Here is a 17,733-nt window from a genome sequence, read left to right on the forward strand (position 1 = left end):
TGAAGGATACTGAGCAAGTCTGAGCAGAGGACAATTGGAAAAGCTGTCTTGCTGGATGTACTCCGTGGCCGGATACAAGGCGAAGAGCTCGTCTGTAAGTACTGAGGAGTTTGCCGGAAACTGATATCGAAAGACACGGGTGCCAATGACGAAGGCACACCTGACCCCACAATCAGTCAAGAGCCATCAGTGTATACAAAGGTACTATCGCGAAATTCCATGCGAAGGTCATGAAACTGAAGGCGATAGACCAAGGCTGGAGTAGTGTCAGTAGGAAGTGAATGAAAGCCAAGGTTAACATGGGCCGCTTCACGAAGCCACGGAGGTGAAGAGTTCACATCCACTAGGAAAGTAGCAGGTAGCGCGAAGTTAAGCTGCCATAGCAAGTGCCGAAAGCGGACTCCAGGAGGTAACAGAAGAGGGGGGAGCCCCATAATGACTATCAAAAGAATCAAAGAATGAGGCATTGGAGGAGTGGCCATGCATGGCGGACAAACGGCATGGATAGCTGCTGAGGAGAAAGCCATGGCGGTAGGACAGTAATAGTTCAGCAGCTTCGGCATACATACTCTCAACCAGGCTGTTGTAAAAGGCGCCCGTGACCAAACGGATGCCATGATGGTGAATAGTGTTGAGACGGCCTAAGAGGGATGCGCGTCCATGCGCACAGAGAAAGCACCCATAGTCTAGTTTCGAATATACAAGGGACCGATACAAATGGAGGAGGGTGGTTCGATTAGCACCCCCAGGAAGTACTATTGAGGACACGTAGGAGGCTGAGGGACTGCTTACAGCAGGCTGCCAGGTAAGACACATGGGAGGACCAAGAGAGTTTCTTATCGGGCACAAGCCCCAGAAATTTCGTAGTTTCAACGAATGGAATGGCAAAGGCCCAAGATGTAGAGATGGTGGGAGAAACCATTTGCACCACCAGAAATTCATATAGACAGTTTTGTCAGGGGAAAAGCAAAAGCCATTGTCAATGCTCCAGGAATAAAGGCGATCAACACAGCACTGAAGAAGCCGCTCAGCGAGACAGGTCCGTGGAGAACTGCAATATATGGCAAAATTGTCAACAAAAAGAGCCGGAGAGGCCCAGTGGGAGACAGGCCATTATAGCAGGCTGTTCCAACCGAGCTCCAGGGAGCCGGAGCGCTCCGGAGCGCTCACTGCGGCAGCTCGGAGCCCGCGTGGAGGGGGAAAGCGAACTCACTGCCCCCTGGCCACATGCAGCCGCAAGTGACGCAATAATCCTTGTTCAATGACAGCTATGACTAGCCGCGGGAGCCCTGTACCTCTGTTGGAGGATACTTTTCTATTCATTGAGAAGGATTGTCGTCCGCAATGTCTTGTATGTCAAAGTATTCAATTCTGCGAAGAGGTACAATATACAACGACATTATACACGTCTTCACGCTGCGCACTACGATCAGGTAGAAGGCGTTGCACGCAGAGAACTGGTAGCCAGGCTTAAGAACGACATAGCAGGAGACGTAAGTTCAAAAACAGTTTCGTAATACGGAGGGTATCAAAACATGCAACATAGTTCGTGTTCTGTATGGCGCTTATAATTTTCAGGTGAATGAGAGCAGAGAAAACACTACTGAATCTGCACTTCGAGCAAGCTACAGGGTCGCTCACATCATTGCGACAAGTGGCAAGCCATTTTCGGTGGGACCACTCGTAAAATCGTGCATGGTAGCTGTTGCAAAATGTTTGTTTCCAATGGAGGTGCAGGCAATTGAAGGGGTTTGCCTGTCGAAGCAAACAATGTCTCGTCGAATCCTGGACATGGCAGCGGATTTAGAGACACAGCTCAGGAGAAAGGCGGAGAGCTTTGTTGCACTTTCGCTAGCACTTCACGAAAGCACCGACATATCGGACTGTGCTCAACTTGCAGTCTTTGTGCGTGGTGTCGACATGGAGCTGCAAGTAATTGAAGAACTCTTGGATGTGGTACCACTCGATTACACCGCAACAGGACATGACATTTTTGAAGCTGTTTGTGAATCAGTGGACAATATGAATTTGCTGTGGGATAAGCTCCATTCTGTAGCAACAGACGGTGCACCACAAATGATCGGGTGTCACCAAGGTTTTGCTTCTCGTTTGAAAAATAAACTCAGGGACGAATTCGGGAAAGACATTTTGACTCTTCATTGTTTTATTCACCAAGAGGCACTGTGTGTTGAAACAGTAGAGCTAGGTGGCGTAATGAAAGATGTCATGAAGTGTGTGAATTTTGTGCGGCGTCACGGTATGAATCATCGCCAATTCAAAGGATTCCTGAAAGATATCGAAGTGGAGTATGGGGATATACCTTACCACAGTACAGTTCGTTGGCTGAGTCGGGGAAAAGTTCTTGATGTTTTCTTTGCCATTCGTGAGGAAATATGCCTTTTTCTCGAAATGAAAGGGGAAGAAATGTGTTGTCTGAAAGATATAAAATGGATATCAGACCTGGCGTTCCTAGCTGATATAACTATGCATCTGAATAATTTAAATCTGTCACTGCAGGGCAAAGGGCAGCTAATCGTTGACATGCATGACCAGATCAAAGCGTTCATGGAAAAGTTACGTTTATTTGAGAGGCAGATGAGTAATGGACATTTAACGTTCTTCAGTCGTCTTGCTTCTTTAGAACTACCTGAAGGTACTACTTTCGGCGATTAGCAAGCAAAGTTAAAGCAGCTCATCACGTCGTTTGAAACACGATTCCGAGACCTCACTAGTTTGGAAATGGAACTTAAGGTGTTCAGCACTCCTTTTTCAGTTTCCCCCGATGACTTGTCACCGTCACTTCAATTGGATATAACTGATTTGCAAAATTCAACTTTGTTGAAAGAGAGGTACTACAACACATTGGATTTGTCACGATGGTATCATTCATTACAGCAAAAAACATTTCCCAAGCTTCAGAACAATGCCGCTCAGATCATGTGCATGTTTGGATCTACGTATTGTTGTGAGCAGCTTTTCTCAGTAATGAAAAGAGTAAAAACTAAGGAACAATCGTTTCTTCAGGACGCAACAATGAAGGCCATCCTCCGCATTAACTCTGCGAATACTTTGACGCCTGACATTTCCGATCTTATAATGAAAAGAAAATGTCAAGCTACAGAGACCCAATAAAGTTAGTATGCAATTTCTTGTAAAACAGTTGTTTCTTATTTATTTCCTGAACACCGTATTTCCTGGTGTAGCATGTCACCACGTCTTAGCAGCTAAGAGTATGAGGTTGTCGATCTTGACGCAGCTGGCACATCAAAACGCTTGCCTTGCCGCCTGCCTCAGCCAGCCGTGCCGCGTGCCGGCCCACTTGACTGGTTACAGCGAGCGACACAGCTCCCTGGAGCAGGGAGCGCTCCGCAGCTCACAACGGAGCCGACGATCTGGAACAGCCTGCATTACAGGGTTAATGTTTACAGCAACAGCAAAGAGGACGACACTCAGGACGGAATCCTGAGGCACGCCGTTTTCCTGGATAAAGATGTCCGACAATGCAGAACTCACATGCACCTTGGAAACTCGGTCTTGTAAAAATGCCCGAAGAAAACAGGGCAGGCGCCCACAGAAGTTCCACATGTGAAGAGTAGGGAGGATACCAGTTCTCCAGCAGGTGTCATAGGCCTTTTCCAAATCAAAAACACAGCCAGTCACAGATTTCCACACGAAACCATTCATGACATGGGTGGACAAAGTAACGAAATGGTCAACTGCAGAACACTGCTCAAAAGGCACACTGTGCATTTGTTAGTAAATGGCAAGACTGGAGGCCCCATAGTAGCCGGGCATGAATCATACATTCCATCACCTTGCAAACGCAGCAGGTAAGAGAGATGGGGTGGTAGCTAGAAGGGAAGCTTTTGTCCTTACCAGGCTTAGGTATGGGAATGAATGGCTTCACGCCAGTGACCAGGAAATGTGCACTCGGCCCAGATGTGGTTGTACATGTTAAACAGAAAGTGCTTGTCCGCAAGAGAAAGGTGCTGCAACATCTGAATGTGGACGGCATTTGGTCCAGCGGCGGAGGATCGGGATGAACTGAGAGCATGATCTAGCTCCCTCATAGTAAAGGCACCATTGTAGCACTCATGATTCAGAGAGAAGAAGAGAAGGGTATCGCCCAAGCCTCCTCCACTAGTTTCCAATGGAGGAGTGCAGAGTGATAGTTGGAAGAGCTCAATACATCCGCAAAATGGCGGCCCAAGGTGTTGGAGATAGCAAATAGGGTCCACGATGACATCAGAGACTGTCAGGACGAAAATTGGGGAATGGATCTTGGTTCCAGAGAGCTGTCAGAGGCTGACCCACATTACAGAGGAAGGAGTGGAACTGTTAAAAGAACTAGTGAATGAAAGCCAGCTAGCTCTTTTGCTATCCCGAAGAACGCAACAACACTTTGCACGCGTCTGTTTATAATGAATGCAGTTGGCCAGCGTAGGATGGCAGTTAAAAATGCAGAGAGCATGTCTCAGTGCGCAAACTACATCGCAGCATGCCTCAGTCCACCAAGGGGCTGGGAAACGACATGGCAAAGAGGAAGTGCGGGGGATGGAACGTTCTGTAGCAGTAAGGATAACATTTGTGAGATATTTGACCCTGTCATCACAACTGGGGAAATATTGTACTTTGAAGGTTGTCAGGGAAGAGTAAAGCTGCCAGTCAGCCTTAGCAAATGCACGTGGATGGGGTAGTAGTAGTCAGATGGATAGCACACGGGAAATGGTCGCTCAAGTAGGTGTCAGAAAGAATGGACCATTCCAGACGACAGGCAAGCTGGGCAGTGCAGAAGAATAGGTCCAAATGGGAATAGGTGTGCGAGGAGTGGGTGCCCCAGTATCAAGACAGAAGACGCAAAGTTGGTTAAGGTGGTCAGCCAAGAGGGCACCTCTCAGAGGTCCTGAAAGAGCCCTAAGGAGGATGATTCACATTAAAGTCACCAAATAGCAAAAATGGGGGAGGTAGCTGCCCAATAAGTTGAAGGAAGTCTGCCTTGGTGACAGAATGATGGAGGGACATATATGGTACAGAGGGAAACAGTGAGGTGGGGAAGGAAAAGGCAAACTGCAGAAGCTTGGAGATTGGTAGTCAGGGAGATGGGCTGACTATGAATGTCATCCGGTATGAGCAGCATGATGCCCCCCATGACAGGAAATGCCGACCTCAGGGGTGGGGGGGGAGGTCAAAACGGTAAGAAATGTGGAAGCTCAGAGCTGTCGTGAGGGTGCAATTTCATTTCCTGAAGGCAGAATACAGGGGGACGCTGTGACGCTAAAATAAACCGTAATTTCTCTTTGTGGGACCAAAGGCCACGATCGTTCCATTGGAGGAGAGTCATGACGAAGAGATAGGGGTGTCATCTCGGTGGCTGCCAAGTGACAGCTGGGGAAGAGGCGCTACTATAGGGCACAGAAGGAGGATGCTGCTCCATGGGGTCCACAGAACCATCAGCTTTCTTGTCCTGTCGGTCTGTGGATTTCAACGCCAAAAAACGGTTGTTGGTGTGCGCCGGCGACATGGAGGCTGGCCGAGCTAAGGTATCACATGCCAACACCATTGAAGACGATCTTCGAGGTCGTGAAGGAGAAGACTGTTTGCTTTTGGTGGACTACTTCGAGCCTTTCTAGTTAGACTAGGGTGTTTGGCCAGAGGGACAAAGGAAGTCTTCACGGGAGTACTCCTCCTGCCCTTTCCAGCCTGCCAGTTGTGTAGCTGATGGTTTCGCCCCTTGAGGTGAGAGTTTGATGGCTTGTTGCACAACTGGACGGGGATGGCGATATGATCTTGACACTGGGCGATTTCACAATCTCAGAGCTGAATTAGAGATTGCATGTCTGCGTCGCCATGTCCACAGAGTGAGGGGTAACAAGAACAGAACTACAAGTACAAGACAGGAGAATGCAGAGTTTGCGACTTGCCAGCAACTGGATAAGGCACCTTTTCCTTTACCTGGATGTCTTGAACAGCCCACTCATCAAGATACACTGGAAACTCCAGAGAGGAGGCAGCATGGCCGCCATTGCAGTTGATACTGCGGAGAGAAGGAGGTGGAAAATCACCGTCGTGTGCATCCCTACCACAGGTGACATTTGGCAGTGTGTTGACAAGACTGTTGTTGAAATGACACCGGTAGCAGTGCATCGGGTTCAGAATATACGGCCGAATGGTGCAAATTTCATAGCATACCTTGAGCTTGAACGGAAGCACCACTCGATCACAGGTGATTAAGAGAGTGCAGGTGGGCATTAAGGACAAATCTACCTTTTTCGTTACACGATGAACGGCAATGACACCATGATCAGAGAGATAAGGTGGTATTTCGGCCTCGGTTAGACCGTCAAGCAGCCTGGTGTAAATTACACCACGGGAAGAATTCAAAGTGCTATGGGCTTCGACATGAACAGGGCAATCATGGAGAAGCAAAGCAGCAAGCAGTTGTGCTTGATAATCAGAAATGGTCTCCAAAAGCGAAGTGCCACTCTGTAAACGAGAGGATTTCACAGGGCCAGCAACTGCATCTACACCTTTCTGAATAATAAATGGATTGACCATGGCAAAGGACTGACTGTCTTCAGCACATGAGATGAGGAACCGTGGTGCTGCGGGAAGAGTCTTCGAATCATCAACCCCATTGCATTTATGTTTTGTAGACGTTGAGTGGGAAGGTGACTGATTCATCGCTTGGAAATACCCATGATTGCCACCATCTCCGATGGCGTGCTCTTTCTTCCAACTGGGGACCTCCTTCACAAGGGGACGCACCCGCCTTAGATGACTGTTCCCACCTCAGGTCACTCCTCCCAAACACCTGATAGAGGGACCAATCGGCAATTTGGGAAGGTTACAGCTCAGGCAATCACCCCTCCCTGGGTCTGGCCTGTACCAGGGGGTACGTGCGAACCCCACCTGTCGACCTAGGGCTGGGATTTACACATTACTCAGTCACATGTTACATGTCAGACACATGGGTCGGCCTTCAGGAGTGCACACGGAGGAAGAAGAGAAAGAGGAACCTCAAACGCCGAAGTGGAGCAGCAAGAGAAGGGAAACAGAGAAAGGAAAAGGGAGCGAAAAACAAACGGGAGGCTGTCACACATCAGTGACAGACTGCAGAACATTCCCAATAATACCCCAGACATGTTCCCCAAGGGAGGGGAAAAAGAATAGCGAGAGGATAGACATGCAGCATGGAAGGAAAAAATGCTGCGAAGGCTGGGGCCCCACAGTAGCCAAGCAGGAACCCGCCAAAGAGTGGTGAGCCCCCGGGGGGGGGGGGGGGGGGGGGGGGGGGGGGGGGGGTGTCAAAGTTTAGTGACGAAGAATTGGCTAGCAACCATTTATTTATGTCTATGAAAATATCAACAAAAATGTTTGACTTTAGTCAGCAGATAACTTTTCTTTATTTTCAAAGCACCAGTTTATGCCAGCAGCCCATCTTCAGATCATCTGTTACAGTTACGAAGTAAGCTGTCACGACAGACATGCAAGTTCACCGTCATGTGAGATGTGACAATGAAACTGCACTTCTGTAGCAACAAATTACTAACCACAAGAAATGATTTGAGATGGGCAGCTGGCCCAAAACCTGTTAATTGGTAATAAAGAAAAGCAATTTGTAGACTGAAATAAAAAATCTGTGTGCCAATAAAGATCGTGGACAATCCCAAATAACAAACATATCTAACAAATTAAGCCATAAAGCAGTGCAGTAGTGCTATGTGTCCACAGTAGGTATTCTTACCACGGATCATCCTCTTGCTCCCAACTATCAAGCTCCTTGTTGCACAGGAAACACTTCACCACATCCGAATTTCTTGGTCCACAGAAGTAAAATCCAGCTTCTGCCAACTGAATAGAGAAGAACATTTTTGCTCATTGATCTTTCGAAGTTTTCTTATATTGAAGTATTCTACCTTTACAATGTTAGTAACAGTTACCAACAATAGTGAAATGAAAGAGTAATTGCAATTCCAATTAGTATGTGATGACTTTTTCCATACATGCAAACATTTTCCACTAATTACCTAAGGAACTGATTGTTCATAAACATCCTAATGTGAACAAAGGTATTGTATACTTTCTTTATATGTCTGCAACATTTGAGATCTGGGCAGAATTTTTAGCAGAATCTGGAAACTGGTTTCCAAGTGCAGGCACTGTTAATGTCCACTCACTTGATTACAGTATCTACCATTTCTCCAACACAATCACTTGCTCCCTCTTCACTAACACTCATGTTTCGAATTTTGCACATAGGTAAATCTGTTTACCACTTATTTATTGCTTAATATCGCTGAAGGTAGATGTAGATATAAAGTATGTTTACAGATTTACTACTGGTGTTAAGTTTTGTGCATTCAAAAAATGACACTGTCATTATGCACACAACTGTTCCATGCATGTCTTTATGACATTACCTTCCTCATACTGAAGAACTTATAGTGGAATACGTTAGTAGCTGCAACAAACTTCCCCTGCAAACTTCTGAACAGCTGTTACACCATAGCATTGAAATAATAACCAATTAAAATGAATTGCTGACGACTCATCCAAGCACATTAAAAATATCAAATAACTCAATATAAACCAGTCAGTAACCACAAAAAAAACTAAGAGTGCTATGGGACAACATGCTTTTAAATGTCAATGCTCTCATTTTCAGGCAATTGGAGTAGCTGAGAGCAAGGATGACAGGTAAGGAAGAGGTGCGGGAGTTGAAAAGGACAGCAGAGACTGAACAATGATTATATATATATATATATATATATATTGAAGGGGGGGGGGCGCTTGAGCGAGTGTATACCTGTCCCTTTTTCCACCAAGGTAAGTCTTTCTGCTTCCGGGATTGGAATGACTCTTTACCCTCTCCCTTAAAACCCACATCCTTTCGTCTTTCCCTCTCCTTCCCTCTTTCCTGATGAAGCAACCGTGGGTTGCGAAAGCTTGAAATTTGTGTGTGTGTTTGTTATTGTCTCTATCAACATACCAACGTTTTTGTTTGGTAAGTTACAGAATCTTTGTTTTTAGATATATTTATTCCTACGTGGAATGTTTCCCTCTAAACATTAAGTGTTTAGGGCAATGTGACAGAGAAAAGCAGAAAGAAAGATTAGGGTTCAACATCATAACAAATATGTCACCACAGTCTGACCACAAGCTTGGATTGAAAGAGGGTCGCCGCACCACCACCTTTAGTTTCAGTCAAGGTGGCTAGTGGAATGCCCTCAAAGACTTTGGGCTCTATTTTGAAGCCAGATATTCCACTCCCACATCCAATTCCACCAAAGACCAAGTTAAAAACACAAAGTTACATCCTCATCAACAGTAAAAAAAATTTGTGTGTGTGTGTGTGTGTGTGTGTGTGTGTGTGTGTGAGAGAGAGAGAGAGAGAGAGAGAGAGAGAGAGAGTGTTGAAATGATAGAAGTAAGAAGGACATAAGGACCCCCAGGACCCAGTATGAGGTAGGAAACACCCCTTTGACAGCCAACCACCCTGACCTGAGTATAGCCTGTCTGGCTGTCCTTTTATCCTCAGCTAACATTGAGGATACATTGACCATAAGGCACTGCATTCAGACTGCTGGATATGAGCCACTATCAGTGAATGTCAGTCACTGCATAGGATTAAGCCATAATTCACATATGTATTACTAATATGAAGCCAGCCAAAGATAGTGGACTCTCTCTAACAACTGAGAGGAAGAACTGAACACAGCACTGACAAACACTTTGTGCGAGGGACACAGAACCTAACATTTCCTGCTTGGAAGTCAGCGTCCACAGGGTGTATACGTAGACAAGAAGAAAAAGTTTCCAAATTTCCTTATTACAAAACACTTTCCGAGGTGAAAATGAACCATACCCCAGATCAAAGTACATTTTTCCCATGTTAAGTGGCATACTTTCCCTTGGAGCTGTAAAACGTTTCAATCCTTTGAATGGTTTTAGATTTATCCATCAGCGAGGAACTTCCCGACACTAGGAAACGAAACCCAGAAAAAACAACACATTTAGGAAAGACTTAATGGGTGGAAAGAGGTGCACTGCATATTTTGGTATTATGGAAGTATAAATACAAACTCCACCAAATATAGCACAGTAGCTTCCAAATCACGGAAATCAACATTGTGATGTGCTTTCATCAGCCAGTCTTAGCTCACATCACATGATATTGGAAGTCACTGACAGCATATAATTAGGGCATAGGACAAGTGACATTAGCCAATTGTGATGTGACTTATGCAGTATGAACACACAAATGGAAAAGTTAATGGTTTAAATTAAAATGCTTACAGTACAGCTACAAGAAAAGCTGAACTTTCACATATAACACTGATCATCAAAAATTTCTGCAGCTTTCTCCGAGGGTTTGGTTAGGCATGATCCTACAAGCACAACTTAAATTGCAGCAGCTGAATATTCCTGACAGTCACAATTATAAATTTCACTTCTGTGCAACGTTTTGTGGGGTACCTGCCTGAATACATGTTCCGTCAACCACTTTGACTTTTCTATAGAAAAGCCAATTACATGTCAAATTGCCGAAGAACTCACCTCACTTCTTTTTTCTGAAGGATAATTATACTTGTTGCTACTGTTACTGCACAATTTGTAATCTAAGAAAGAACTAAAATAAATATGGGAATTGCTTAAGATGTATCAAACACATATGTGCTAGTAAAATTTTAAATACCAGTGTAAATAGCTGGTCTTTGAGACTGAAATTTTTCTAAGTGGCTCATCGTCAAAGTATTAAGTTCTGAATTACAGTCAAATGCCCCATGATTTAAGAAATTCATCACACATTCTCATATGTAATGTAATTCATCTTGCATAAAATGACATTTACTTTGAAAGTAACATTTCTCACACCCCACCCACAATATCTTCATGCAACCTGTTACAAATGTAAACACAGTGCAACTGAGATTTTATATTTTTCACCATTCTACACCATAAATTCGTAACCGCTGTGAATAACGCAAGATCAATGCTAAAAGTTCCCGGTTTTCACATTTCTTCCTAGTAAGATTTATTCAATTCTACGTTCTCGCTCAACGTCTCGCTTGACTTCATCCCGTTTTCTTCCTATTGACATTTGATTTGACTAAACGAGTTATAAATGGTAAAAAAGACAGACAGTTTGCACTGTGGGTGGTGGGAGATTAAGGGAATATTTTGGACCATCATTGAGAGGGGAAACTTGAGTGAGGAAATGCTGATGTAATCCACTATAGGCATTGCCAACGCAAATTGCAACATTTAGCTTCACCAGGCAATGATGGGTTGACTACGTTTCACACTACTTTTTGTAAGAACTGACATAACCATAATGTGGTGACACTGTGAGGATGACAAAGAATGAGCCAATCAATTTGTCCTTCACTATAACATCAAGTTGATGTTTATGGACGTGTCAGTGGCAGGAGACTCTAGGTCGTAGCAAGAACTTTTTAGGGTAATATGTTGGCAGTAGCAGAATATGCGAAATATTTGTGACAAGGAAGAATATGAATGTTCAGCTCGTTTCACTTAAAGTGTCATGTTCCTGCCTAACCACACACTCTGAAATTGCCGCATATTTGGAAATATACAGCGAAGTATTTGTGACAAAGAACCATATGAATTTTACTGCTCCTCGTTTCACTCACAGAAATGTATATTGTCCTCTTAGGTTTCTGTCTAACCTAACACTCGAATCACCACACATTCGGAAATAAACAGGTTAATGTTTATTTCATCCTTCATTCTCTAACCAGACAAATGTTTAACATCAAATATCGCAGAACATATTGTATTACAATCTTAACACTAAGTTGGAGAAAAATAATGGCATGCAGCGAGTTACTAACCTATAACCTCGAAATCAGCTAACCATGACATCCATTATACTATTGATTTCTGTTCTGAATTTTGTATTGTGCGTAATTTATCATAAAATCTCTAAGCTTTACATCATTGATGCTTTACTGGCATTTAACGGTAAGTGTGGCGTATTTGCGATATATTTTCAATGCACTGTTGCTTTGAAATGGCATGCTGCGCCCCCCCCCCCCCCCCCCACACACACACACACACACAATGCACTGTTGCTTTGAAATGGCATGCTGCGCCCCCCCCCCCCCCACACACACACACACACACACACCACACACACACTACGAATGGCGTGAATAATCGAAATGCACACAGTTCAAACAGGGATTGTTCACAAGCGCAAACTATAGTCTAAAGAAGCCCACTAGTAATGCCACAGCTGCAAAAAGTACTCTGAAGCTGTGTGCATGCTGCCACTGAAAACACGTTTCTGTTTGAAACATTATTTCCTGAAGTGTATCACACCCATTTCCGACTGTTTCTTATCTCTGTTTCTGTCCACACTAGCAGTAAACCTTTCACAGTGTATTCGCATTGTTTGCAACACTATTTTTTGCATTGTTTTCATATTGTCTGCCACGTCATGTCTAGAGACAAGGAAACTGTAATATCTGTTGCTGCGTTATTAATATTTGAACATTCACAGAAACACAAAGACATTGCCGTTGTTTATACTTTATTTATCTATCACGACTTGTGACCTGAAGGCTATAAGACCCTTCAGTGTTTGTCAGTTTTACTGACTAAGGTTGTATTTATCAAAGAATTTTGTAATTGGTTTTAAAACTATGATATTATTTTGACTAAGAGTTTGTACAGCAGTTGGTAATGGTTGATAAAATCTGATTAGTTGTACAAAATTGATTTGTTGGTTTGGAAACAGTTTTCTTTGGTGAGGGAAAATATAATGTAGAGTAACTAGTGGTGAAAACTTGCTACATATGGGAACTGTGTATGGGACAGTGTTCTAGTTTCTAAGTCATTCCATGTCAAATCACGTAGGTCACATCACCCATCATCTTAAATTTTCATGAAACTTTGCGCATTTGCTTATATTTGTAACATAAGAACTTGTGTAAAATCTTTTAGCTCTCAGATAAACTGTTTTTTATATTGAATTGTAAATGTAGTGATATTCTGATAACGGGGCTCTAAGAATGTCAATGCAAAATGGTATTTATCTTCATAAATGCCCGTAACTCAGGTGTTTATGAAGCTTTTGATTTAGGGCTTTTTTTGTAAGTTAAGAGAAGCAGATACTTAAGAGAATTATTTGCAGTACAAACAAATTTAATGCGTGTCAGTTTCCAGTTCCCAGATAAAGCAAAGACATGTCGAAATGTGCTTCTATCACATTTCTCCAACCTGGGGGGAACTTATAATTGGTCTTAAATAATTCCCAAAACACACTGTAATAAAATAAAATTATTAATGGGTTTTCTGCGAATGGACACACACACAAGTCTGAAATCTCAATACTTTGGGTTGTGATGATGAAAATTCTAAATAAGATCATCCATACCTGACACCCACTGCTTCAGATTGTCATGAAACTTTTTCTACTTGTTACTTTCTGCATGGCAATAGTCAGTGCAAAATTTCTCATAGTTCATGTAGTTTGAGGGTGGAAATGGACATTTTTTTACACACGTAAATGCCACAAGTGATGTTTGTCATTTGGATTATATTTCTTCAAACAAAAATAACAATAACAGAAAGTATCATTTTCTACACATCACTGTCATTTTTCCCCAGATGTCACAGAAGGCATGTATCTTTATTGGAAAAAATTAATAGCTATTCTTGACTTACGGGAATATATAAAATCAACTTAAGCAGTTGTGGTCGAAACAATGATTTTTAAATATGTAAAACACTTTCTGATAGTTGATACAAGATTTATTTTTATTGAAACATTATTTAAAAAAGAAACACCACAAGTTTTGATAGATATTGGATATTCATTTAACATATAACACATCATTGTTCAGAAGATCATTCAAATCAGATTATGTAAACTGACAACCTATAGTACAGCTGCCTTACAAAAGTACAGAGCCAAAAATTGTAAATTTAATTGAAACATTTTTGTAACATGGGTTAACTTTATTTAGGGTGCATCATCTGCTAGTTGAAGACTAACTCTTCTCAATAGACATCTTATAGTTCCTCCCAACCATCGCACGCAGATTTATCATGGCTAGTAGCAGCATAACAGAAAAATCTGTTTTTGTGCCCATACAAATTTTAAAGCTTTTTCTATTCTTATATTGAGCAAAACATCAATCAGTGAAATAATGCACTTTCTTCACTTGTGGGTAACGCTCTGCCAGCCACTTAACCATTTCCTTCTGCACAGCATTTACAAATCCTACGTCATGTTCCATATCACTTAAAGCAGTGGTTCACTATTACAAATTTACTTTCGTTGTGTACCACAAACACACACGGGATGGATTATACAGCTGATTCTTGTCTAGTGGTAACTCAATTTCATTTCGAATTACGAAACTGTAGTTTTCAGCAAAGTCAATTATAACAACTGCTCTTTCTGGGTTAGATTTTGTTTCAATTTGTTCCATGATTTTGACTGACAGATAAATGAGTGTGGTTTTTAAGTCCCTGTAATTTTGTTAAGAAATCTATGCATTCACCAACAGTTGCACACTGCTTCACCAATTCTGCCTGATCTGTGTTTATCCACTGGCTGAACTGTTTCATCATCAGCATCTTTGTAAGCTAATTTGTTTTAATAATTCTGACAGTTTGTCATCACAGTGATTAAGCATGCAGTATTAGTTTTCACAGTCACACAAAAACTATTCTTGATTTGTAACTTCATTGATGCACTGACCTCTCAATGCCAACTAGTGTGCACAATGCAGACTGTGTGTTTATAACAGTGTTCATGCATCAATCATATCTGTACATGCAATGCTTTGGAAAATATAGAGCTTTTAAAGTGAATACAGTAGCTCTTTATAAAATGATTTCTAAAAATTAACTCTCCTTGGTATACAGTTCTTCTAGTACACCCAAGTTCTAACTGTTAGATCAAAGTGTGGGATTCAAATCATGATAAACAATTCATGTCTTTTTTGGGTTTCACAAAATCTGTGATTTTTGAGTGCAGGTATCTGATAAATTACAAAAAGGAATGAAACCAAATCTATACTATCCACAAATAAAAAGAAAACACTATTTCTTTAATGCAGCCAAGAACTTTTACATATACACGTAAAGTAGTGCACATTGACATTGAATACATAAATTTAAGAATACACAATTTAAAAATATACTGATTTAAGAAATATCACCTTCTTTGCAGAGCAGTTTGCATTGTCTGGAAACTTCCATTTCTTAAAAGTTTGCAACCGATCCTTTAAATTTAGCATGGGAATGCCAACATCCAACACAACCTCCTGAAATAAAGCAGTACATAATGAATATCTCATATAGCATTTCTAGTTACAAGGTTGCCACAAGTTCCCCAAGCAAAATTCCCTAATTTCCAGACAAGTTTTAGCCTTTCTCTTTGAAAACTTAATATATCAAGGGTAAGTAAAGACATAAGGGTCATTCCATGTTAAAGAGACTTGTGACAAAAAAATTAAAATGACAATATTACAAATATAACCTTAAAAATGCCAAGTTAAAAGTACATTTGTTCATTGCAAAATAATCATGAATATGAAAAAACTAAATTTCTACCTTCACTAAGCGTTTAAAGTGCACTACTCTATGGCACCACAGAGAGGTATGTTTTATGCTATTTCCAGATGAGTATTAGTTGTCTTATCTATGGCTGATTGTTCTATTGTTGCAAAGAATATTAAAGTCAACATTGTTACAGCTCATAATTCGTTTTGTTGAAGTAAGCTAATTGCATTTCTTTATTTTGTTAGTTTTATCATAGATATGCAGCTTGTAAAACCCGTAACAAAAAAGATACAAAAGTTTAATTTTTAATCTAGTAAATTTGTTCTGTACAATACCTTTCTGTACAAGTGAGGTTATGCACATGTTTTACAATATCATACCATTACATGGCATTTTGAAATCTTATTTAACACTCTTAGAGCTGTTACAGGTGTTACTAATTTTTGTTTCGGGTGTTACTTAACACACGTGTAACAACCATAACTTGAATTGGAAGGTTTAATGCCACCTTCATCTTTAGTAGGCCTAGGCCCTACATTTAAATTATAACCAAAGGATATTATTATGAATGAAAAAAGTTTTTTAACTATGTTTATTACATATGCAAACAGTTTTAAGCAAGAAAACCAAAATTTTTATTCCTCTGCATACATTTGTTTACGCACTACACCTACATTATAAAAGTTAATTAGAGCAATAACCTGACTCCACTGATATTCTCCTAAAAAGCTAATTAAGCCCAAAATTCTTTAGATTACATATAGTTTATGTTTTCCATTCTAACTTTTCCATGAACAACAATATTTTTAACCTTAGTTTTAAATTTTATATAGGCCCAGTAAACTGCTTATTGACGCAAATTCTACTCATTCATAAGAGCCTATGTTTAACAATGTACTGTGCTGGGCAGTTGAAAATTAAATATACTCTGTCCAATCAATCTGTTATTTTGAGAGAGACTTTGGACTGACAGTTGAGTGGAATTTTTTTTGCCAGTTCACATGGTAAAGGAGCCATGGATGGCATTGGAGGTGCACTGAAGAGGAGCATGTGGACAGCTGTTAGATCTAAGAAGATTATTATTAACAACACAATTGACCGTTATGACTACACTCTGAAGAAGTTTTCTAAAATTAAGGTATTATGGGTTGATAACATAATAGTGGAGCATAACATTCCTATTTTGGATGAAAGGTGAAAAAATTTACAAGCAATTCCTCAAATTCAGGGCTGTCATCACTTTTGGCCATGTAACACAACTGATTTGCTGGTTTCAAAAACAGCAGAGTCATTAATGACAAGGGTGTCAGTATTTATTACTGAGGAGGCCAAAGTTAAAACATTACATGCAAAAAGAAGCATAAACTTCTATGAAGTGTGCAGTTCTGATGATTTTGATCAGGAGACTGTTTCACTATCTGAATCACAAGGCAATATAGGAAGTGCTTGTGAGTTAAGCCTAACTAATAAAACTGAAAAGTCTGATTTAAAATTTGGGTTATTTGTCTTGGTTAACATTCCAAGTGACAAAAGGGAGCCAACCCTATACAAAATTCAATACTGTTACTTGGGAATCTGCCAGAGTGAGGTTGATAAAGAGGAGGATGTGAAAATGTTTCTGAAGTCAGTAGGAAAAAGTAAAACACTTTTTAAACGAGATGAAACTGATGTTTGTTTTGTGAAATTCAGTCCAGTACTATCTAAGTTAACAACACCAGAAATCAAACAACAAGGTAACCATTTGTACTATGACTTCAATTTTGAGTTGGATGTTGCTGAAAAAGATTATTAAAAAGTTTTTAAACCTATCAATAATAAGAAAACATTTTTGCCATAAATTTATTAGGCCTACAAAATGAGGTAAATTTAAGTAATGATATCTTGGCCTAGTTGTGCTTTAAAACTGTAACAAAATTTTTTGTGTAATAAATAGCTTTATCCTTCAAATATGTTTTCTTAAGTATATACTTTTATTCCAGATAAACTATAATACTTCTTTTCTTTTAATGCAATTGTAAGAGGTAGATTTATTCCTTCAAGAATCAAATCTGATGCATCTATGTAACACCCGTAACATTTAATGTAACACCCGTAACAGCAAAAAATATATATATACTGAGTTATGATGTCCAAAAAAAATAAAAATTTATATTTCAAAATAAAATTTGGGGCAATACCTCTTAACAGTGGTTT

The 17,733-nt window shown here is 40.9% G+C and overlaps 1 protein-coding gene across 3 annotated transcripts in view; it reads right to left on the bottom strand.

The window, feature by feature from the left end:
* Positions 1-17,733, bottom strand: part of LOC124802884 (baculoviral IAP repeat-containing protein 5.2-B-like) — a 49,494-nt gene that overhangs the window by 25,953 nt on the left and 5,808 nt on the right. For all 3 annotated transcript variants that reach the window (XM_047263930.1, XM_047263932.1, XM_047263931.1), the window contains exons 2-3: positions 15,198-15,302; positions 7,745-7,851 (exon numbers count right to left, since the gene is read on the bottom strand). In XM_047263930.1, the coding sequence (XP_047119886.1) occupies positions 7,745-7,851; positions 15,198-15,302 (212 nt within the window). The remainder of the gene's footprint in view (positions 1-7,744; positions 7,852-15,197; positions 15,303-17,733) is intronic.

This window comes from Schistocerca piceifrons, chromosome 6, assembly GCF_021461385.2.
Source record: "Schistocerca piceifrons isolate TAMUIC-IGC-003096 chromosome 6, iqSchPice1.1, whole genome shotgun sequence".
NCBI classification, from domain to species: Eukaryota; Metazoa; Arthropoda; class Insecta; order Orthoptera; family Acrididae; genus Schistocerca; species Schistocerca piceifrons.